General features: G+C 47.3%; 1 protein-coding gene across 15 annotated transcripts in view; it reads right to left on the reverse strand.

Annotated features, from left to right (window-relative positions):
- APLP2 (amyloid beta precursor like protein 2) overlaps positions 1–24,404 on the reverse strand; it is a 70,846-nt gene that overhangs the window by 10,214 nt on the left and 36,228 nt on the right. For 6 of the 15 annotated variants that reach the window (XM_065881497.1, XM_065881496.1, XM_065881508.1 and 3 more), the window contains 9 exons: positions 23,525–23,648; positions 11,783–11,895; positions 10,550–10,761; positions 9,982–10,172; positions 8,704–8,871; positions 5,292–5,422; positions 4,348–4,422; positions 2,844–3,002; positions 2,020–2,148 (listed from right to left, as the gene is read on the reverse strand). In XM_065881497.1, coding sequence (XP_065737569.1) covers positions 2,020–2,148; positions 2,844–3,002; positions 4,348–4,422; positions 5,292–5,422; positions 8,704–8,871; positions 9,982–10,172; positions 10,550–10,761; positions 11,783–11,895; positions 23,525–23,648 — 1,302 coding nt within the window. The remainder of the gene's footprint in view (positions 1–2,019; positions 2,149–2,843; positions 3,003–4,347; positions 4,423–5,291; positions 5,423–8,703; positions 8,872–9,981; positions 10,173–10,549; positions 10,762–11,782; positions 11,896–23,524; positions 23,649–24,404) is intronic. The other 9 variants (XM_065881504.1, XM_065881502.1, XM_065881501.1 and 6 more) reach the window with 6 other exon arrangements.

The raw sequence follows: 24,404 nt of genomic DNA on the forward strand, positions 1-24,404 counted from the left end.
GGATTAATTATGTGGGCTTGAAGCCATTAACATGAAGGGTCAAAATGAAAAAAAGTTAAATGGAAAGATGCTTTTATTGTAGATTGATGTCCCTCTGACCTATAAAAGCAAAGATGAAAGCAATTTAATTTTACACTTGCCGTTCTTTCAATCAAGTAAATTGATGGGAAAGCACCAGAGTGAGTGCTTTGGAGAAAAAATGCAAGTAGAAATGGAAGGGTGAGCTCCCCAGTCTCAGCAGTGGTGACATTGCCATATGTTAGAGGAGTTAAGGAGCCTGGCAGAGGACGGTTCGTACACCCACGAGGACAAGACCACAGGGTGGGATGCTGGGCGCCAGGGTCTTTGGAGGGCCGCCCGGAGCTGCAGTGTGGGGCGGGAGGCAGCAGTACATCACTCACACCTCAAATTGAGTGCACACGTTCTAAGAGGCTCAACGTATTTGGGGTTTTCCAGAGCTTACATAACAGGACAGGGAACAGGCCAAAGGCTAGTGTAATCCAGCGGCCGAGCTGCCCCAGAATTAAGGGCTCCGAGCAGACAGTAAACATCACACAGTAAAGATGCTCCGCCTCCCAGGGCACTCAGGTGGTACCCTGATCCTGGCTCACAGGTTAATTGAACACACTGATCAAGGTCTCACCTTTCCTTCTATTCTCACCATACAAGATAGGCTGTTTTTCTATAAAGTACTACATAATAGTCTAGATTTTCTACAAAAAAAAAAAAATTGAAAAAAGATTACATTTTTAAATTTTAACTTTATTAATTTTTTTTTTGGCCATGCCATGCGGCCTGTGGGATCTCAGTTCCTCGACCGGGATTGAACCTGTGCCTCCTGCACTGGAAGCGTGGAATCTTAATCACTGGACCTCCAGGGAAGACCTACGTTTAAAAAAAAAAAAAATCGGGTAGACCCGAAAAATTCTAACCCCTGTCAGGATGTAAGCTTTTCCCACCTGAGCTTCCCAGAAGCTACCCGAGGTCTGCTGGCCTTTCCTCCTTCTCTTCTACTCCAACCAGCTTCAAACAGAGCCTTAGCTCCAGGCCCCCAGCAGAGGCCCCGGGGGTCCCCAGACCCATGCCCTTCCCACTCTTTAGGACACTGAGTTCCTTCATTCCCTGAACACCCAGCTGCTAATGTGGGCTCCATATGTTTAAGGACAATTCTTCTCCATCTTCACAGTTAACATAATTAATTTCACACAACTGTGAGCTGCTCAAGGGCACACAGGATTCAACTATGTGTGGTGAGATGCTGGAGCAGAACTGGGCAGCAGATGGGGCCGTAGGGGAGCCCCCCAGGGCTTCTGGGAAGTTCCCCTACGATCACACCACAGGAGCAACAGGAGGCAGGAGGGGACAGGTTCCCAGCCTGTGCACGCTGCGTCCCCACAAAGCAGCACAGGGCTGGGTTTAAAATACAGGAGGAAATAGAGTAAGATCAGTTATGGCATCACAAGGCCCTCTAGGAAAACTAACAGGCACACTGTTTTAAAGGAAGCTAGCGGTCTTGGAGGCAAGTTCATTTCTATGAATACAAGACAGTAAAACTCAAGTTAATACATGGTCAAAACAAAAATTAGAAATGTAGGTCCAGAAACAAACCTCTATAGATGACTGCAAAGACCAGCAGGGGACAAAACCCAGGGATGTAAAGTGTCTAAACACGAAAACTATACTGTACAAAAGAGACCAATTTTTAAGATGTGCTTGCCTAGAAAGAGATTTCAAATATTAATTCTGGTGGGACCCTCAGCTAGAAATAAACTGATATAAAAATGATCTCTTCAATATCATCATGCATTCCTAAACCTTCAAGAACAGTTTAAGTAGGGCATACTTAATATTAAAAAGTATGGAAAAGATATTTTTCAAATAGTACCTTTGCAAAAACCAACTCTTGTACCTACTGTCTCTGGAAATCCAAAATCGTTTCCTGAGGACTAAAAACAATAAGCATGACCATCCGTGCTGCCCGACCACCGGTCAGAGCGGTCTCTCCTCTGTCTGGTGTACCTGGGACTTCATCTGGGCCGCCTTTTCGGGGTCGACAGCCAGCACGTGCTGGTAATGACGGATGGTGTGGAGGCGATCTTTGTTCTCAGCCCGGACGTAGCGCCGCAAGGCCTGGAGAATGCGATGGGGCTACAAGAGAGAACAGTGGTTTTCACGTCCAGAGACTAGGGAACTGAAAACAGGCAGGAAGATGAAGCTTTAAAAACTCACTAAGAAAGTCAGCCTCAGTGAGGCCCAGGAATGAAAGCTGTACCTTTAAGAGCTTTAAGTTACCAAGTAACAAGAAGCTACCCTTCTAAGTAGCCAAAGCTAAGTTCCACAGTTATAGTGCCTCCTCAACAGACAGCATTTTCCAAAATTGCTAGCCCACCGTCTTCCTCCAATCTGTCTGTCCCCTTTCCTGAGCTCGGCGCCTGCCACCATAATTACAAGCACAGGGTGACCTGTGTCACCCAGAAGACTTTACTTGCTTAAGGAGGCTACAAATACCCTCCTTTTCGATCCTCTCCATCCCCCAGAGCAAGGCAAGTTAGAGCTAAGGGATAAAGTTTGACACCACTGGCAGATAAGAGCTTCGATATAAATTAACTTATCATCTTATTTAGAATAGAACTGGTTCAAAAGCCTTTGTCCATGGAAGACGTGTTTTTATTCTTTGAAAGTAAGGCTACTATAAAAATGCAATAACTGGGGAACTACCAACCAACACCCTGAGGTTCTGCTTTTCCAGCGGAAGCCACGTCCACACCACAGGCGGCCCACGGGCCCTCAAGCGCGATGTGAGCTCACACCGGTTCTACACACGCTACTTCAGCGATGCTCACCCGCGGAGGGTCGGACTGCAGAGCCGCCAGGTAGTTCTCCAGCGCCACCCGGCGGCGGTCGTTGAGCATGGCCTCCACCCGTGCCAGGTGCGTCTCCACCAGCTGCTGCTTCTCGCTGGCCGCTTCCTTCTCCAGGGCCTTCACCATGGCTTGGAAGTGCTAAACCATAAAGCAGGAACCACATCGAGTCAACGCACCTGCGGGCATCTACACTCACGGTGTCAGACCCCACTCTGTGCCTCTTCGCGCCCAGCACCCCAGCACAGAGTCGTGTGGAGCGGGGTGCGGTCGTAGAACACCTCCTCTGACTTCCGTCTGGACACTTACAGGTGACCCTTGAACATCGCAGGGGATAAGGGCACCGATCCTCCCTGTGGTCCAAGATCCCAGTGTAACTTACAGTCGGGCCTCTGTACACGCGGTTCCGCATCCACGGATTCAGCCAACCGCCCATGTGCGGTGCTGTGGCCTTTACCGTTGAAAACAATCTGCGTGTAGGGGGACCCACGCAATTCAAACCCCTGTGGTTCAAGGGCCGACTGTACTTCCCCATCTAACGACAGCATGTATGTCGGCATGGGACGGGCTCCTCAGCACCCCCTAACTGAAATCCCTAGCATGCAAGCCCAGGCCTGGCCTCTCCGTGTGCACCGCGAGGAAAGGAAGGCCGTCCTTCCCACACTGCAGCAAGGCGCCCCCAGACCACAGTCCTGTCCTGTGGCAGGTGAGGCTGAGCCATTCACCCCAAGTCCCGAAGGGCAAGCTCCCTGCGGGGTGCCTGGCCAGGTCTGCAGGCACGTTGAAGGTTGCCGAGCTAAAGCTCCCTGCATGGGGTGCACTGGCTGTGTGGAAATTAACATTCGCAGATTTTCTAGGTTACTGATAAAAAAGCAAAGGTGAGCCGATAAAATATCAACATCATGAGAAGAGAGGTTTCAGCTAAACATAAACACAAGCTGACTTAAGATGTAACTAGTTTTAGGAATCCCAAATCAGTCCTGTAAATTCCTGTCAACAACCTCCTCTAGTCAAAGGGAGGCAGCTGCTGTGAGTCTGATTACATTCTTAAATCCAAAGTTAAGATAAACTGATAGAGAGATTTATTTTCTGCCTTTTGACTTTTCAATAAGTCTGCAAAAAAAAAAACAAAAAAAAAAAACAGCATTCAGTACTGCAGTACTGCCGGAAAACAAGGCACAGCCTGCAAAGGAAGATGTCCGAGGACTTTTGCCGGGAAAGCAGAGTAAACACAGCCGAGCCAAGGTCACTTCCAGGCATGAGTGAGGTGTGCTCTGCTCCGAGCTTCGGTTTCCCTCCACTGTAGGTGAGCAATTCTAGAGAACGCCAGTTGGTAGGTGAAAAACAAAGCCGGCCAGTGAAAATTTCCTCGTAACATAAGCGCTCAAACAAAAGGGGGTGTCAAACTCTAACTTGTGGGGACTGTGGCTCCGACCATACTCCAAAGGGTCAGCCTGGGAGCCCCTCTCTGGAGGACACGTCTCACCTGAATGAGAGTCTGCCTCTCTGCTTTGGGGAGGTTCTTGGCTTGAAGTTCAGCCTCTTCCCATTCCTTCTTCACCTGGAACAAAGGTCAAAGCCACTATAACCAGAATAATCTCTGAAACAATTCCCCCGTTTTCTAAAAATACTGCCAAGCCCTGAATGTAATGTGGAAAAGTGCACAAGGAAATCACATCCCACAAACCCATGAGCTCAGGGTTTGTCCCAGAACTGCTGCCTCAGAAGATGCAGGGTGTCAGCTCTCGTACCGACTTCTCGTACCGACTTTTAACTGATGTGGTTAAAACAGAGTAACAAGCAGTTCCCAGCATACAAGCCCACCACAGGGGATGTGTGGGATTTTAGGTGGTACCCAGACCTAGCAAAAAATTCCCTTTTCAATTTTTTTTTCAACCTTTCCAAGTAAGTCTAGGAGAAAGTTGCACTCTGGCGCTCTGTTGCTCTGGCACTTATAACTCCTTGAAGGAAAAGAAGCATCCCTGAAACTATGCAGGCCACAGTATCCAGCTGGAATGTTTTAACACTGTTTGCTTTGATCCAATATCTTTTTCTAGTTACCTTGTTCTAATGGCAAATGATACTAGCTTTCTACTTACAGTATTGATATAAAGTTTCCTTCTTCAAAATAAAAAAATTTAAAAAGCTAGTTCGTGGCAAAGAAAAAGCAGCAGAACGTAATGTTTACAGGAAGCGCTCCTCGGCGGAGTCTGGAACAGAGAAGCACTCAGAGGATAATTCCATTATCATGGACAGAGGGAGGGGACTAGCTCCGCCCCGAAGGCAGGCCAGCCTACGCTCTCACACCTCACCTGTCCTAACTCGGTTATTAGCGCAACAACCTGGGGAGGTGGCGTCCCTCCGCCTCAGCCACGAACCCCAAGTCAGCTGACGCCTGACAGCACGCAGATAAGGGAGCCCGAGGTTTACCCTGTCCATCCGGTGTCGGTGCCGGATCTCCAGCTGCTCCTTGGCCTTCTGGAAGCGCGCGTGCTCGTTGTCGTCTGCTGAGGTCTCGAAATACACGTCGACATCGTTGGTCGGCAGTGGAGTTGGGGGAACTGAAACAAAGGGACCAGAGGGTTCTCTCCAGGGGCCAGCCCCACGCTGAAGTCGCACGATGCTCAGGGAGCGAAGCCTGGCTGGGCCTGCAGACGGGACCGGCGTGTCCAGCCAGCACCGCGCTCAAGGGCAGGGTGCGCCCGTCTGCTGGGACTCCACTCCATCTTCCTTACCCAGTATCCAGCCACCAGGCCTGTCCGCACTCCCCCCCGTACTTCAGGACCAGTGAGGCATCTATTTAGGACTTCAGGGGCAGAAAAGGAAACCACTTCTATACCTTCCCGCAGTTCTTGAAACCTTAAAACCTAAACAAGAACTGCCCTATTGAGAGCATCTGACCAGAGACAGGGCTGAAGTCAGACGTGCAAAGGCACTGCAGGGCTCAGGTCTCCTCTTTTTCTCTGGCTATTTTTAGGTCACAACTCACTTTGGGCAACTGATTCAGCTGAATGCTCTTTGCACACAGACTGGGCAGAGAAAGTCCAAATGCTTCAGCTCCAGCTGCTTAGTTTTCAGTTCCAATGGAGGTCTTTCAGCCCCAGCCCCACAGCAGGGGCAATGTACTGGACAAGGGCTTACCACGAGTGTGAAGATGCTTTGGGCTTTTCTATCCATGGCACTCACTGGCCCCACCAGGCCACCACCCAGGGAACAAACCCGTTAGAACAAACACTCCGCACTAGTCTAAGTTCCTGAGTTCCTACCAGCCCCAGGCAGACGTGCGTCTGCACAAAGGAGCTTATCCTAACCCAGGAAGGGTTGAGATGACAGGTCTACCTCTTAAGAAATACCTGTGGAAATTCTCATTACCCCAACTCACTGGGGATTTCCCAGGCCAAGGAGGAATGTCAGGCAACCTCCTTACACAACTTGCTCCATCGGGACACACTTGAGAGCCACTTGGAGAGCAAAGGCCAAGTTCAATGAATTTTAATTCAAAAACAAATTCTCCCAGTTTCCAGAACTGCGTGATTTTAACACAACATGAGACCAGCTGTGTAAACGATGAGTGTGACCACAAGTACGTCAGCCACTCCGCAGTCCTTAAATCGGGGTGGGGTGTCTTCATTCACCCTCTTTTACTGAGTTTTAACCCTAGAAGCTATGGCTTAAGTCTTGTCGAGAACATCTGCCTCCTACATTAATTTAAATAGGATCTCAACAGCCAATTTCCAGACTATAACTAAATCAGAATATATACAGCTAGCTTCAGAAACCACATTCCCCACAATACTCAAAAGCTCAGCCAGGAGAATTTCGAAGCACTGAATTCCACTGGTGCTGACAAACACATCGCCATTGGCGGCGCATGTCTGCAGCTTAAAGGCTTACCTGTTGGAGACAGAGCCTTTGGTTCATATCCCCGGGCCGGATGAAGGTAATACAAGCAAGCGCAAGCTGCCGCCGCCCCACCCCACCCCCGCCCCACACCGGAAAGAGAGGGCAAAGGGGCAGCAGGTCTGGAGGTTTGGTTCTGAAGACACGATGGGATGGGCTCAAACCTAGAACCACATCCCTCTGTCTGTGTGCAAGCGACCAGCTCAGGAAGCCGGAAATGCGCAGGCCTCAGTCCCCTTCCAGGAGGGAAGCAAACTTGCCCACAGGAGCAGTGATGCTTCTAGGTTCCGAAGCCCTCCAGCCGGGCCCCAAGCACATGGCCTGTCGGGAAGCACGACCTTGCAGGCTTCGCAACTGTTCACGCTCCAGCAATCTGCCAGTCCCCGGTGTCTTACGACACCGTCCACCTGACCCTCTGGGTAAAGACTGCACCTCCACATTCAGCGAGACCTTTAACGACCCAGATTCCTCAGGCTTTGACCCGAAACAGCGTTTTGTTGCCCCTTAGTTTAAGAAGTTTTACAAAGCAGGAAGTATCACAATAATTTCTGTCTCCATCTTTCCTAAATAAAAAAGTTTCTGCCACCAACGTTCCCCAAGGGCTCATTTGTCTTCTCATCTTTTCAATCATTTCAAATAAAAAGTTCACCAAGCAGCAGCTGGAGTGGAAGCACTAAAAGTAAACCATATCATATTAAGATTTAAATAATCTTTTGGTTGGGGAAGGAAAGAGGGAACAAGATGGCATATGAACGAAAAACCGTCAGAAGCTACAGCCACAAATCTTTAGGGCAAATACCAGGAATGGCAGCACAGCTCATTATTCTAGAATCAGAATGAAGAAGGGTCTGCCTAGCCAGAGGGTTTTCCTACACACGGGTCAGAAGTGCTCCAGACGAGAAAGAGGGTCTTAAACAGGAGAAGGGGGAACTATGAAGAAAGGCAACCTACCGACAGCGAAGTAAACCTGACTCAACTGAACGCTGAATTTCTTTGTGACCAAAGAACGCATAAACTAAAACTCCTGAAGCTAGGCCTGATCCAGCGCTGCCAGAATACTGGGGAAACGGAGTCACCACCACTTGGCTGCAGAGCACGCTCCCTGGAGTGCGTATGGCAAGATGTTCCAGTGTTCTTGGCTCCCTGAAGTGTCCTTATTGTCACTTCTTTGGAGAGCGGATGACCCCCTTAGCTAGTGTGCATCATGGGGGGGTCGGCACAGGGCCGCTCAACACAAGAGTGAGAGAGAAAAGCCTGGACACAAGATGTGCAGAACTCACGACCTGTGCGCTTGTCCTTCGTGCATTTCAGCCTCAGACAGAGGAGGGCAGGGCCGCCTTCCCAACCCAACCAACACGGAGGCTCCGGATGAGAAAGGGCAGGCCCCTGGCTCCCCGCTGTGGCAGGGAGGGAACATCATCTCCTCCGCCATCACTGCTCCCATTATCACCGCTGTCACCACCTCCATCACCACCATCACCACCACCATCACCATCATCACCTCCACTACCATCACCTCCTCCACCACCTCCACCATCACCACCATCACCTCCTCCACCACCATCACCTCCACCATCACCATCACCTCCTCCACCACCTCCACCATCACCATCACCTCCACCATCACCATCACCTCCTCCACCATCATCACCTCCACCACCACCATCACCATCACCTCCACCACCTCCACCATCACCTCCTCCACCACCACCACCACCACCTCCACCTCCACGGGCCCACGGCGAGCACAGGACACGGAAAACTGAGCTGACAACTGCCGACAGGAAAGCAAAGCTAGATCTAGAAAGCACAGAGAGAAGAGCAGACGACCAACAGCGAACACCGAGTGGGCAGGGAGCACCACACAGACGCGGTCACGAGGACACCGGGGGACAGAACGCTGGACGGGATGGAGCTGCACAGCCAGGGCGGCGGGACTTACTCATCACTTTACACACAGCCATACAATACTCCTCAGACTCAAAATTGTTCCTGTTGCCGCCGCAGCCGCCATATATAAAGCGCACGCACTTCCCCTTGGAGAGGTCGAAGTACCACCGGGGCATCACGGCCCGGCAGGGCCCCGTCAGCGCCTCCTGGGAGCAGACAGCTGTGTGGAAACGGTCAGAATGTCAGCAGGGGCCGGGCAGCAGCTCCAGGGGTTCACAGAGCTACAGACCAGCAAGGGGAGAAGGACCAGGCGACGCTTAACATCAGCGAAGGCCAAGATGGGGCAGCACCGGGTGCCCAGGCCAACGAAGTTGCCAGCTCCTGCCAGCCAGCACTGAGGATGCGGTCGTTTTCCTTCCTGATGCAAGAGAGACCCTTAGGCCCTGAGAATATGGACTGGTGCTTTCCGCACTGTCTAGAGTCTAGAGCGGGGCAGGGCTGACATGGAGGAGCCTCACGTTTCTGATCTGTGAGGTGGGGACAGCTGCCTGGTTTGGCCGTCTTGGGGGTGTCAAGGGCAGAAGGAGACAGTGCAGGGGCAGAGGCTGTTTCACTGGCGGTAACCATCGTAAACGCTACTTAGGCCCCCGGAGAGGACGAGTGTACGTTTTATGTTCTCCAGGGTGAATCACAAACTTCTGGACTCATTGAGTCATCTGCTCCTCGTTGAATCCTGAATAATTCTTCAGATCTTAATTGGTTTCGAATATACTATGAGCAGGAGGCCGCACATAAAATGGTCTAGAACTGTCACAACTTTTTTTTTTTTTTTTTTAATGGTGAAATGAAAACACTGCTGGCCCTGATCCCTTTCCCGGTAGGTCATCAAATTCCACCCTCCCAGCTGCAAACCTCGTTCTGATGGACAAACAGGGCAGCCTACAGATGGGAACACATTCAGGAAAGGAACCAAGGAAGTGACTTCCACTCCAACAGGTTGGGGCTTCAGCAGTTACTGAGGAAGGGGAGCCCCCTCAGGAGAGAACATTTCCGGCTGGATGTGGAAGAATCCTGCCCGACGGCAGACCACGTGGTCTCTCTGACTCTCTAGTTAAGTCCTTACAATGTGAAGCTTAGTTTCCTGATTAAAATCTGTCAACCGCCAGACCCTGCAGTGCCCAGAGCTGACCTCACCTTCGGGGCATGAAGCCACCCTCCTGACTTACCTGTGAGGAAAGCAGTCTCTAGGCAAATTAGAGAATATTAACAAATTCTAAGTAAATGACCGCCAGGTGGATTTTACAGCCGCGGCGGCTCTCCGTGGGGTTACCTCTGACGCCGTGAGAGATCTCCTTCTCTGCAGCGGTCCCATGGCGGCTGGGCTGGGTCGGGCTCTCCTCGTGGCGGCCGTCTCCCTTGAAGGCGTCGTAGTAGTAATTGCGATCTTCCACCACTTCCTCCTCACCCTCGTCCACAGCTGCTTCTGTGAAGTCTTCCAAATCTGCTTCGGTAGGAAATTCACTAAAGGTCACAATAAAAAAGGAAGGTTAATACCAGTGGCTATGCACAGAGCGCAACAATGAGTCCCTTCCCTGTTCTGAAACACAAAGACAGAGGCAGGAAATAAGCTCAGCCCATGGTGAGCCGTGCCGCTAAAGCCCTCAGCCCGGCCGCCTCAGCGGAAGGGGACCACCAGGCAGCAGGGGCTGGGCTAACCTGCAGAAAGGCACGTGGCCGGGGTGACACGCAGCTGAAGGCCACTGGCATGCCTGGGCTCAGCCACGGCCCAAGTGAGATGTGCCAGCCCAGCTCTGGCAGGAACGGGCAATGCCTGCTTCGCCCGGAAGCCAGGGACCAGCAGCCACGGCCACATCCGCAGGCTCCGGGCAGGAGGTTACCTTTTATAAATATCGTAGTCTTCCTCTTCATCGTCCTCTTCATCGTCCTCCTCATCGTCCTCTTCATCGTCCTCCTCCTCTTCTTTTGACACAGCAGATTCAACAACCTTTGTCTGAGGGCAGCACACGTACTCGGTGCCGTGGAACTGGTCCACCCCACAGGGGAGCAGCATGCCATAGCTGTACAAGGTCATTCCCTGAGTCAGGCAGGCCTGAGGGAAACCCACACACCAACATCAGAGCACAGCAAGTGTGGCCAAAGACCCCCGATCCCCAGCTTTACCCAAAAGAAACCCTTACGAAACCACAACGTGAGCCTTTCTCACGGACACATACATTTTTGGCCAAAAAGTTGCAACCCTACTATTTTAAGACTTACAAATCTTGCTTAATTTGCAAGGGGGAAACATCATCTGGGCTAAAACCAATGAAAGCCCAAAGTTGGAATAAAATTAAGGAAAGGAGGTTTCTTTTAGTAATTGTCGACGCGGGTGAATGGTGGTCAATGGTAACATACATTCCTAATTGGTGAGGAATTCAGAATTACTTCAGTACTAGACAAAAGAAAGGCAACTGGCTGAAAAACCAACTTAACTCAGAGGACAAGCTAAGAAAGGGTCATTCTCCCCACGGGAAGAATGAAATGATATCTAAACCTGACAGCATGCATGTCCAGACACAGATGTCCTATAACTGGCTATTTCCACACACGCCTTAGGGTTTGGGTGGCCTTGCTGGGGGCCCTGCCGACAGAATCCTTACTTAACGATCTTTTTCATGTCCCTGACTTCAGGGGCTGTACTGTTAATACTGTACTTCCTTACAAAAATATCTGTTCTTCTCCCAAATAGTTTTAATTTAAAAGATACAAGTAACTGTAAACTTTGATGAGGCAAAGGGAAAGAAAATTAATTTAAAATTATGGTAAGGGGCTTCCCTGGTGGCGCAGTGATTGGGAGTCCGCCTGCCGATGCAGGGGACACGGGTTCGTGCCCCGGTCCGGGAAGATCCCACATGCCGCGGAGCGGCTGGGGCCGTGAGCCATGGCCTCTGAGCCTGTGCGTCCGGAGCCTGTGCTCCGCAGCGGGAGAGGCCACAACAGTGAGAGGCCCGCGTACCGCAAAAAAATAAATAAATAAATAAAATAAAATAATAAAATAAAATTATGGTAAGGTGTCGAGAAAAAATACTACTTTCCTAAACAACGCCCGACTTTCCCACCCACTCCTTTACCTCTTTGACCACAGTGTGCCAGTGCTGATGATTCTCGCACACCTCCATCCGCTCCTTGTGGAAAAACTGGCACTTTTCTGGAACTAGCAGAACGTCACTTACAAACTCGCCCACTGGAAAAGAGAAGCTTTGTCAGAAGCAAATCTGATCATGATTCAAGGTGAAAAGAACCCTGACTGCAGGTTACCGTGACGGTCACACAGTCACGGGCAGACAGGAGCAGTCTCTAACGCGTATACGCTGATGTGCACCTCATCTTCCGAAGCCAACTGGACGTTTCAGCTCCAGGCCAGCAGCCACAAGAGCTCAACACTCTGTTACAACCGCAAAGCCCAGGACTTCCTCACTCCTTCCTGACCTCAATCCCTTAACTTCTGGAGCAGGGCTACGGCACCCTACGGGGGAAACGGGAAGAGAACTCCCGTGCATGACCTCAAACACACACAGCTACTCCCCACCACCTCTGGCTTCACATGGACAACATTCCTAGCCTCTTACTTCTATTTCTGCCCACATCAGTTCTAATAACAAAACGCCCAGGAAACTAAGGCTGGGTGTTCTCCTAAAGAACAGGTGAATCTTACTTTCGCCCTTTGTGGACCTACAGACACCTAGCTCTAAGACAAACCACCACTGCGATAACTGATGCAGGTACAAATCATCAGTGGAGTGTTAATTAGGAAGGGGAACACGTGTCTTTGCAGTGGGAAGGGCTGGCAGACACTACTTTAACTGGACAAGCTGACTTAAGTGATGTTCTAAGAACAGATCACCTACACAGTCTTTCTGCCAAAATATGTCATTTGACTCTAATCATACAAAACAATATGACAAATTCAAATTCAGAGATAGTGCTAAGCAAATGACCTAGACTCTTAAAAGATATTATTGTCATAAAATATTCAGGGACCTCCCTGTGGTCCAGTGGTTAAGACTGCACTTCCAGTGCAGGGGGCACGGGTTCAATCCCTAGTCAGGGACCTAAGATCCCGCATGCCGCCAAAAAAATAAAGTAATATAAAATAAATAAAAGATTCAAAAGAAAAAGCTGAGGAAATGCCTAGATTAAATATAATGTATGACCCTTTTTAAAAGGGAGCTGTAAAGGACATTATTTGAACATTTAGGACAATTGTCCCATGTGTGATCGCTGTATCACAGTCATACAGGAGAATGCCCTCGCTCTTAAGAAAAGCAAGCTGAAAACTACTTGGAGGTGAACTATCTTAGTGTCCCAACTCACTTTCAGATGGCCTAACAATGAAAAGTAAGTAAGACACACACAATGCACACAGTGAGATAGATAAGGCAAAACTGGGAAACACAGGTAACAGGTATGGAGTACTGTATAGTACTACTGCATTTTTTATAGGTCTGAAACCTTTCAAAAATAAAAAGCTGGGGGAAAAATACACATAGCTGCTTAGAAAATAGAGTCCTTATCTCTTAGAAATACATGCTGAAGTATTTACAGGAAAATAAAAACGGTATCTGTGACTTATTTCCGAATAATGAGGGGTAGCTCGGATTGGCTACAGACAGGGTGAGTGGTTCGTGAACCGTTACACAGCACATGAGGGTTAATGCGATAATCTTCTCTGTGTTTGGATATGTTTGTAACTTCCATAATAAAAAGCTAAAAACGTAATCACTGGCTCATCACCCAGAGAACCTGGTTCAATAGGTCTAATTCGGGACTCAGTGATCTGCACTGAACAAGCATCCCAGGCGCTTCTGATGCATCACCAACATGCTCTACTGAGGGTCCGAGTGCAAGAAAACCAAGGTGGTACTTACCTCAGGAGAGACGCAATAGGTAGGGGAGGGAAAAGGAAACAGGCAGGCTAACCTCTGAGGTTTAAAAAAAAAAAAAGGAGAAGGAAAGTCTAATAAGAAAGTAATCTGGCCTAAGAAAGGTCTTAGGGGGAATTCCCTGGCAGTCCAGTGGTTAGGACTCGGCGCTCTCACTGCTGGGGCCTGGGTTCAGTCCCTGGTCGGGGAACTAAGATCCCCCAAGCCAAGCGGGGAAAAAAAAAAAGGTCTTAAGACTTGAACTAGCAGGAAGTCTATATGCAGACCCGCTCCCCACCCTCATTGCAGCTCAGGCCTCGGTCTCTGGGCCTGAGAAGTCTGTCCTTCCGCTGCCCATGCGGAGGCAAAGGGCAGCCCCTGATCTGCTGTGAGGGGGAGATGTGCTCCCGCCATCACAGGCAGCCACCGCACATCAAAACAGCCTTCCGCGGGGCAGTGAGGTTTCACTCTGCCATTAGCACAGGGACTTCGGGGACCAGATAGCTCAGTTTGACACTAATGCAGGAGCACAATGGTTAGTTAGACACGGTGCTGCCCTCGAGGGCCCCAAAGGGAGATAGAAACAAGCTTTACCCATCAACCAGGCTTAAAATCGAAGCTTAAAAAGCAAAGCCCAGGGGTAAACTAGGATTCGCCTCCATCAGGAGAAGCACCCCGATACTCAGTCTAAGTACAAATCACTGAAATTCTGGCATCCAACCACCAGCTCACACTGTGGATGGTGACTGTATGGACTAAGCAATCTTTATATATATATATTTTTTTCTTTTTGTTTTGTCCGCACCTCCTGGCTTAAGGGATCTCAGTTCCCCAACCAGGGATTGAACCCGGGCCTCAGCAGTGAAAGCCCATAATCCTAACCACTAGGCCACCAGGGAACTCCCTATGTTTGTTAATTTACGACAAAAAAGCAACAAAAAGTACACTTAAGAGGCAGTGTGTACAGGGCTAAATGCCAGTGTTTAATCTCAGCACCACTGCTACTAGCAGAGAGGTCTTGGGCGAGTTACTCAAACTTTCTGTGCCTCAGTTTCCTTAACTTGCTGCTGTGAGGCCAGATGTAATATGTACAACACGGGAAAAGCTTAGAGCAGAATCTGGTACACAGTCAGCACTAAGAATTATTTAAGTATTAGCTCTAACTACTGATGTTAATGCTGTTAGTTTCAAGTCCCAAGTAACTAGTTTTATACAAATCAAACTATACAACCACAGTTATCAAGGACTCTATAGTTAGCCAACAGTTCATATCCTTTAATTTGTAAAACCTCAATTTTATATGTACAACTGCAACATCAGAGAAAAAGTTTAGACAGCAATTTCACTACTATATATATTCTATAGAAACAATAACCAAACTGGGTTTTAAAAATATAGTGGAGTACGACATATCGTTTCATCTTAGTTAAAAATGCATTAACTAAATCTGCTTATATTACACCTTAGATAAACCCCAAAATGATATAAAGTAAAAAAGCAAGTTATAAAAGGTCAAGTGCAGTATGACACCATTAATGTCAGCTTTAAAACACAAAAACAAATTGTTTATAGACACATTCGTATGTAGCAAAAGTATAAAAACAGGCATGGGAATGATCCACCCTGACAGTGGCGTAGCAGTGATCTCCAAGGGTAGGGAGGGAGGGAGGGAAGGGATGTAAGGATGGGACTCTGGGACATTTGATCCCTTAATTAAAAAATAAGATGGAGATTAAGCAAATATGGCAAGCCCGCACGCAGCAGCAACAAAGACCCAAAGCGGCAACCCCCCCCCAAAAAAAAAAAAAAAAAAAAAAAGCAAATATGGCAAAACGGGGAAGGACTTAAATCAGGACAGTGAGTATATGACTATCATATTACGTTTTATTTTTTCAGTATGCTTGAAATATCTCAAAATGAAATTAAGTTTAAAATTAAAAAATTTTTAATGCAAGAAATTTAATAATCAACTCCATGCTAAACTGTAAGATTAAACGCCATCAATCTTCTGCTATGGAATCATGATTAAATTGATCTGTCTGACCTCTGAAAACCAGAAAAGAACTAATGCCACTGATTTAAAACAGAATAGCACTCTTTGATTCAACAATTCCAATTCTAAAACCGTACTCTTAGGAAGTAATTAAGAAAGTGAACAAAGATATTCATTACAGAATTTTTAATATCAAAAAACCGGAACCAGGGCTTCCCTGGTGGTGCAGTGGTTAAGAATCCGTCTGCCAATGCAGGGGACATGGATTCAAGCCCCGGTCCGGGAAGATCCCACATGCCGCGGAGCAACTAAGCCCGTGCGCTACAACTACTGAGTCTGCGCTCTAGAGCCCGTGAACCACAACTTCTGAAGCCTGTGCGTCTAGCGCCCATGCTCTGCAACAAGAGAAGCCACCACAATGAGAAGCCCGCTCGCCACAACTACAGAAAGGATGCTTGCAGCAACGAAGACTCAACACAGCCAAAAATAAAATAAATAAATTTATTAAAAAAAAAAAAAATGGAACCAACCTAAATGTTCCTCAATAGGGAATTAGTTAAATAATGGTACTTAATGGAATACCATGGGGTTATAAGAAACATGGTTAAATATCTGTATATAACATGGAAACATTTCCATTTCCACGACGGTTTAACAATTTTAACAATCATTAAACAAATAAGCAAAGGAATAAACACACCCGATATCCCTAACCTCTCCTTAAGCCTGGTTAACTCCTTAAGGCTAAATCTGTTTAAAAAGACAGACTCAGAAGATGTATGCATCCCTAAGAGTGGTACATAATAGATGTTCAATAAATGTCAATTTTTTTAAAAAGCACTAAACAGGAAAGCATATTTAGCATGATTCAATTTAGGGGGAAAAAAAAAGCATTTAAAAGCACACACATTTCCATGTGTATCCAAAGAAAAAAAGTCTTGTCTATACACCAAAATGTTAATATGGTTAATGGAGCGCAGAAACTGGAAAGGATTGTTTTTGCTTTCCTTTTTCCCAATTTCTTTTATTTAAAACAAAACCAAAACCTTTTTAAACATGTAAATTAAGAGAGGAACACATTTCAATCCCAGCATCAGCTCTGTCATTTCACTGCTACTTTTTGCCTTTGATACAAATAATTATCAGAAACTTCTAGGAAAAAGACTGACCTAAGCAAATCAGTATTACTCTGTTTTACAGAAAAACAATGAAGATGGTTTGGTCTCACTTTAAAAGTTTATCTAAGGTTGTAACAATTCTCAATTTAACCCGGTGGAGTACAATAGACAGTGCCCACAATTCCCTAAGTCACTGGAAACCTATATTGTTTTTGCTATTCAAGGCAATAAGTTGGTCAATGAACACGGCAATTTAGCAAAATCTAAACCATAGGCTTTCATTTAAGCTGCATTTATGATTTATCTTCAGTCTCCACTCATTCCCCGTGATACTGTTTATCTTTCATACCACCTCCCACCAGCAGGGTCATGGCAGCCATCAGGTCTTAGAGCTTTTTCAGAGTTCATAACATTCCTTTCAAAGTTAACAATGGCTGCTCACCCTCTTGGGGAAGCCCCTCGATACCAACACTCATATGTATAAATAAACCTACTGCAAAAGTACTCTGCGGTTGGGACTTCCCTGGCGGTCCAGTGGTTAGGACTCTGTGCTCTCACTGCCGAGGGCCCAGTTTCCATCCATGGTCGGGGAAATAAAATCCCACAAGCCGCACAGTGCAGCCAAAAAAAAAAGTACTCTCTGGTTGCAAACAGGAAGACCATGTCATTTACGGGGCCCTTGGAAGCTGTAAGCAGTGGGGCGAAAGCCTGCTGTAATGAGAGAAAACCAAGAAAATTAACGTGACCATCCAACAACGTGAGTTTTTGAGAGGTCTGGTAGCCACCCTTAGCAGATGTCTTGGAGGTAAATAGGGCTCTGAGAAGTTAAAGAGCCTGAACAATCGTCATGAACAGAAACATACACCTTGCACAAGGGCCCACAGTGGGAACAGGGTGAAGTGCTGATGGGCTGTCAGGAATTCAAAGGCAGAAGATGACTTGCGGACAGACACCTGCAGTGGACAAGTAAGCTCCAAGCTCACTCCGGGCCCCACCTCAAAGCTTCTGAGAGCAAGACCATTCCTGGCAGTCTTCACCACAGTAATATTCCCATCCAAATCTCCTTCCAGAAATTAGCAACAACAGAAACAGTTATGGGCTCACAAAGCTCTCTTCTTTTGATGCAGGAGCCAGTCTATATACAAATGTCAGAGATGACTAACTCCTTCCCCCCAAATACCAGCAGCTTCGCTTCTTCACAGTTCACCAACTCTATCCCACTCAGATCATCCTAATTATTTAGATAAAATCTTATGGATAAACAGGCAATTCATAATAATGTAAGATATAAGATTCAGTTTGAGAGGCAAGGTTGAAGTATGACTTCTCACCAAATATACTGAATATCAGTGAAAAGAGTCACACTGGTGGGTGGTCAAGCATGCTCTCAAAATAGGGCAGAACTGAGTGACAGGTGCACAGATGTCTACAGACAGCGAGACACCAGGCCTGATGCCAACACTACCCGTTACCTAATTCATTCTCAAACAGCCTTCAAGAGTGCTAATCAAGACACGTCCTTCCCCTAAAGCTAGCAAAACAATGGCAAACAAAAACTGTCTGAGAACATCCATAACGCCCCTGAACAACCAAATCAATTAATACGGGTACCCAACCAATTAGATAGAGCCTGTTTTCCCATCTCTTTGCCCTTTGGCCTGCCTGTGCTTTGGGTTTGCTGGGCAGTAATATCTTAAAGGGGGTTTCAGGGCTGAAGCTAATCACACTATGGCCATCTCTTTACTGCAACACGTGGTATTCACCTTAACATGTATAAAAGGACTCACTGTGGTTATTTCTGGTGAATAAAATATATAGGATGCTTGCTTTTTACTGGATTAATTTTTAGTAGTTTGTATGTTAAAAGAATTGTGTATGGTTGTGTAACTCAGTGAATATACTATAAACCATTCAACAGTACACTTTAAAATGGATGAATTATACAGTACGTGAAATATATCTCAATAAATCTGTTTTTAAGAAGCAGAGAGACTGATTATTTACAGGGAATACTGAGCAAATAAATAAATATACTGAGGGTAATGGGATCGGAGGTATCGATATGAGCTCACTGCTTTTAATATCCGCATGTATAGAAATATAGATTTATATGTGCATGAATATGTGTATATAAATGTATTTCACAGGTCTGTCTGCTGAGTGGGCCTAGAAGCAATAACATAATAGCAGTAAGCACACCTAATACCCAGATTTTGGTTCCTAAATACCATTCCCCACTAAATAAAACCATTTCTTCTTGGAGAAATGGCTGACTCCAAGGGTGGGGCAGGGAACACAGGATGAGCCTGGAGCATCTTTTTGTACCAGAAAGTAAGGAAGCTTTCAGAGAATAATAGGGACATAGCAAAAAGACACAGGAGTCAGCATGAAGGGGGACCCACTGGACAAATCTGGACAGTGAGTCCATAATGAAATGAATAAATGAATGCAGACACCATCTTAGCCAGGTGATAAAAGTTATCACCGGTCATGAAACAAAGTGACATCATGCAATTCCTAAGAGGATTCAGAGAGAAGAACACTTCTATGACAGTGCCCTCAAAAACACACAAATCAAAATGATCGTAAGACAGACCCAAATTGCATTCTACAAAGTCACTGGCCTGTACTCTAAACACCAAAGTTAAGAAAGACAAGGAGGGGGCTTCCCTGGTGGTGCAGTGGTTGAGAGTCCACCTGCCGATGCAGGGGACGCGGGTTCGTGCCCCGGTCTGGGAAGATCCCACATGCTGCAGAGCGGCTAGGCCCGTGAGCCATGGCCGCTGAGCCTGCGCGTCCGGAGCCTGTGCTCCGCAACGAGAGAGGCCACAGCAGTGAGAGGCCCGCGTACCACAAAAAAAAAAAAACAAAAAAAGAAAGACAAGGAAAGGCTACAGAGAGAACTAAGTGCAACACTGAAACAATGAATTAGATCCTGGTGTTGTTGGGACAACAGGTGAAACTTGAACAGGGTCTGTAGATTAGATAGTATATCAATGATAATTTCCTGATTTTGACGGCTGTACTATAGTTACATAGCAGAATGTCCTTGTTTATAAAAAATATACATGGAAGTATTAAGGGATAAAAGGATACCATGTCTACAACTTAAATGATTTAAAACAAAAACAAAACCTGCGGGGAGATACAAGTGGTAAGATTAATTTTACCGTATTAATCAAATGTTAACAGTTGGAAAATCTGAGGAAAGGATTTAATGGAAGCTCTTTGTACTATTTTTGCAACCATTCTGTAAACCTGAAATTATTTTAAAACTGTTATTATTTTTAATTTTTTTTTTCCTATTTTTGGCCATGCCGCATGGCATGCGGGATCTTAGTTTCCTGACCAGGGATCGAACCCATGCCCCCTGCAATGGAAGCACGGCATCTTAGCCACCAGACCGCCAGGGAAGTCCCGTATTATCTTTAAGTTAAAAAGGCAAAAGTAACCCTGAAAGACTAGAACCAAAAGGCTTTCTAAGGAGCCTATGGTAAAAAGAAAGTGGTGCTGATAATTAACCAGTGCCTGGGGACTCTAAAGGGGTGGGGACGGGGACGGAGAGACATTACAATCTTCTGCTTCTCAAATGATTACAAGGAATTGGCAGTACTTTCTTCCTAACCTCCCTTAAACTCCAGCCACCTGGTCCCCTACTAGCTTAGGCTCAGGCAACTGTTTTACTTATTTAAAAATACCAACAGGTAAGCTCTCCTTCCTGGTTAAGAAGTTGTCCAAATGGATGCTGCTGTAAACACAATAACTGTCTGAATTGTGTAAACACAATAACTTCAGTAACACTGAAGACTGTATTATGCATTATTCAGTGACCACAATGCAAAGAAGGTATTGAATGGTTTATGGTCAAATTGTTTTATGCATCTAGTTAATGACAATATCATGCATCGTCTGGTTCTCTGGCACTGAAAAACTCAAACTAACATTTAGAAAAGAACATTTTCGCTGTGCACCAGCTATGGCAGTGGTCTTGCAATCAACAGACAGCATCCTAGTTCCAGGCACCGTCTTGACTGCGGGGACAGAGAAGACTAAAGCCGTGACCCTCCTCCCAAGGTGCTCAGAGTGTAGCTGGAGAAAGACACATCAACAGACCGGCATCGTGCAGGGTGATGGGGCACGGGCGGCAACAAAGAGGAGCTGAGAAACCTGGACGTCAAGACAGAAATTAGAGCAGCAGGAAAGGCTTCCTTTAAAGGAGGTATCCCTGAGATGAGTGTGAAAAGGAGAACTCGCCAAGCAAAGAGAGTACATAAAGTCACTCCAGTGGGAGCTAGACTGCATGTGGCAGGAGCCACGAGGTGGACGTGCTGTGGTGGGAGCATGGAGCAGGGGTGGGGAGGATGAAGCAGGGGTTGGGGGCACGGAGCAGAGCTAAGCAAGGGCCACACCACGCAGTTTCCAAACTGTGCTAAGGGCGCTTACACCTGGTCTTTTAGGTGAAGAAGAGCTAGAGCTACTGAAGGGTTTTATGTGCAGGAGAGACAGTTCAGTCTTCATTTTGGATCAGGGAGGGCAATGGACTGAACAGAACTGAGAAACGCGCAGAAGCGGTTCTCACAGTCCAGGCAGGAAATGATAAAAGACTGAGCTAGAGCAGGGGACTCGGACGGACCAGTCGGAGGTTCCCAAAGTTTCCCCAGTCACGGTACTCTGGGTGACCCAGGAATTTTTTCACAGCACCCCCCAGGCCAAAAGGGTGCCGAAAAGTTAAGTAGTCAGGGCGACAACTTAGTAAAAAGCACCTGTGTCTGACACCTTGTGCCTGCTGGGCACTGCACAGCTTCTCCTGCACGGCAGTAAACTCAGCACCATCACCCCCATTCCTTCAGCAATTCTGGTGCAATGCTGGCTTTTCCTCACAGAAACCACTAAGAAGCAGCCTCACAAAGACATGAGGTCATCGAAAGGAACGGGATGAGCTGATGCTGAAACCGTGAACGCCTCCAGCTAGCTCACAATGTCTGACATGCTTTCCCTGAAAATCAAAAATATCCCTAGTGCCCTGGGGTGCCTTTGTGCACCGTTTGGGAACCATGGTTATAAGCCATTCTTAAGAGGTAAAAATCAGGCTGCCCTGAGAACTGGCTGGGTGTGGGGAGATACAGGTCTCCCAGATCTCCAGCTCAGAGTCCTGGGTGGGTAGTGGAGCCAACAAGTGACAAAGAACATGCAGGACTGGGAAGACCAGGCCACAAAGCCTCTGGTAATGACTGTGCAAAAGGAAGAAAATGATTGCTAGGTACTATCTATCGTGTATGAATATTCAAGGGTACTCTCTTAAGTTTGAGAATTTTACACAGAATGAATGAAACCCCATACTCAGAGATTTCTTACAGCCAAAGGGAATGAAAGAACATCTTTAAACCACACCACACAAAACCATTGACAAGCCTCACACTACTGCATGGGGCTCAGTTCTAAGAAAATGATGTTAAGCACACACCTGTCCTCTTTTCCCCCGTACTCAATACTTTTAAAACAAAGTAACTGCTACGGTAAATACTGTTATTCAGCTGCTGCCTCTTCCTGTTACTTTGCTACCTGTGAGAAGGAGAAAGCAATGAGTTCCATGTCAGGAAAAGTTTTTTGTTGTTGTTGTTTTTAAATAAATTTATTTATTTACTTTTGGCTGCATTGGGTCTTGGTTGCTGCGCGCGGCCTTTCTCTAGTTGCGGAGAGCGGGGGCTACTCTTCGTTGTGGTGCGCAGGCTTCTCATTGCAGTGGCTTCTCTTGTTGCGGAGCACGGGCTCTAGGCCCACGGGCTTCAGTAGTTGTGGCTCGCGGGCTCTAGAGCGCAGGCTCAGCAGTTGTGGCGCACGGGCTTAGTTGCTCCGCGGCATGTGGGATCTTCCCAGACCAGGGCTCGAACCCGTGTCCCCTGCATTGGCAGGCGGATTCTTAACCACTGCACCACCAGGGAAGTCCCAGAAAGATTTTAATGAAGGAGGGAGGGGAACAGGTTAAGTTAGTGGTTAAAATTAAATACATCCGCAGAGCTAGCCAGGCTATGTTAGTGCTCTATGTATGTCAGTCCTATCGCGGATCATCTAAATTTGATCGTTTTGCCCTTTTAAGTTGCCACGACCAAATCTGTTCCTGAGTCAGTCAGGCAACAGACGCATGAACGTAACTTAGATGTGTCAACGCTCAGTGGTCAGGATGAGCACATTCACTAAAAGGGCATTTGGAGCAGCGACTCTACTTCTGGGTAATAAAATGTTATGGCTGCAGTTGAGTTAGGTCTGACTGCTAACAGAAACACACAGAGTCATAAACACCCTTATCAGCTGACGCTTCAGTCAGGCAGGTGGCACAGGGCCTGGCCGACGCAGCCCTGACTGTCTACAGGCAGCTACGACTCACTTCCTCGGCTTCTGAAAACTGCCACAGGTTTGGTCTGGCTAACAATACAGGATTTCGGTGCTTGCAAAATGTGTGTAGGGCAAAGAAAGGGGAACGAAAGACCACCCCTCGGCTGCTTCGGTACTACTGATCCCAGGGCTATCAACAGTAATTTCAAACTCTCGGTGTGAACGAAGCTGGGCCGCTCTGAGCGCAGCACGCTCACTCAGGGGTGTGGAAGAGGCTCATCCTGAAAAAGCAGAGGACGCCCACGACGGGAGAGGTGGCGTTAGTGACCATCAGACTTATCGACACCAGAAAGCCCTGAGTATTCCAAAGACAGCCCCCCAGTACGTTCCTGCAGCCCTTGGCTTCTTGACAGATGGCGACATCTCACTGTGAGCCAGAAGATGAAATGTAAAACCGGGGACCCCGCGTTCTTGAGAGGTAACCCAGAGGTGCTCCAGGACGCTCACCGAGACACTTGAAGGGGATCACGATGTGAGTCTTGCACTGCTTCTTGTCCCTCCGGCACCAGTTGTCCACGCTGACTGCCTGGTTTGCCTCCATCACATTTGTGATCTGTAGTTCTGGATACATCTGCAAGGGAAGAGGAAACACACACAGTAGACTGACTTTGTCCGTAAAAGATGAACGCTCGCTGGTGAGCCAGGACGAGTGTCTGCGTGCTCAGCTTCCCCGTCATCCTATGTAAAGCTGAAGTCCCCTCTGCTGCCTGGTTCCAACGGAACTAATCAAGCAAAGAGATACTGTAACTGTTAGCTTTCTTTTGACAGGTAGATTTTGGACCACTTCTGACACATTCTCTTTGAAAAAAGACCTACACAAGCAGCAAGCGTTCAGCCCCAAACAAGTCTATTAGGTATCAAGTCCACTTGTAGGGTGTGTGTAAATAGCTGAGTTCAAAAACTAAAACATTTAAGAGGCAAGTCTATGGAAGTGTGTGTTAATGAAATTATAGAATAATATTCCAACCCTGACCCCAAAGGCTAGTTTTGGTAAGAAATTAAAACATCTCATACGCTTTTCTACGTCAAGCATTGACCCAAAAAGTCTGTTGAATCAGACGTGAGATAATCCCTTATGATACTGGTGGCTTCTACCAGCAAGTGCAAAACACAAGCACACACGTGACACTGGGCTTGTTTCACAACTTCCCATAACATGTGGGAAGCCAAGGGAACCAGGCTGCACTTCTAAGGCCCTGCCAAGCTTCTGCAGTATTCCGTCCAGAAAGGACAGAGAGCTCCCAGCACACCCAGGCCAAGTGCACACTCAGAACAGAAGCCTGCTGCCCCCATCATCACCAGCCTGGTCTTAGGTCAAAACAGCAGA

This window comes from Phocoena phocoena, chromosome 8 (assembly GCF_963924675.1).
Source record: "Phocoena phocoena chromosome 8, mPhoPho1.1, whole genome shotgun sequence".
Classification (NCBI taxonomy): domain Eukaryota; kingdom Metazoa; phylum Chordata; class Mammalia; order Artiodactyla; family Phocoenidae; genus Phocoena; species Phocoena phocoena.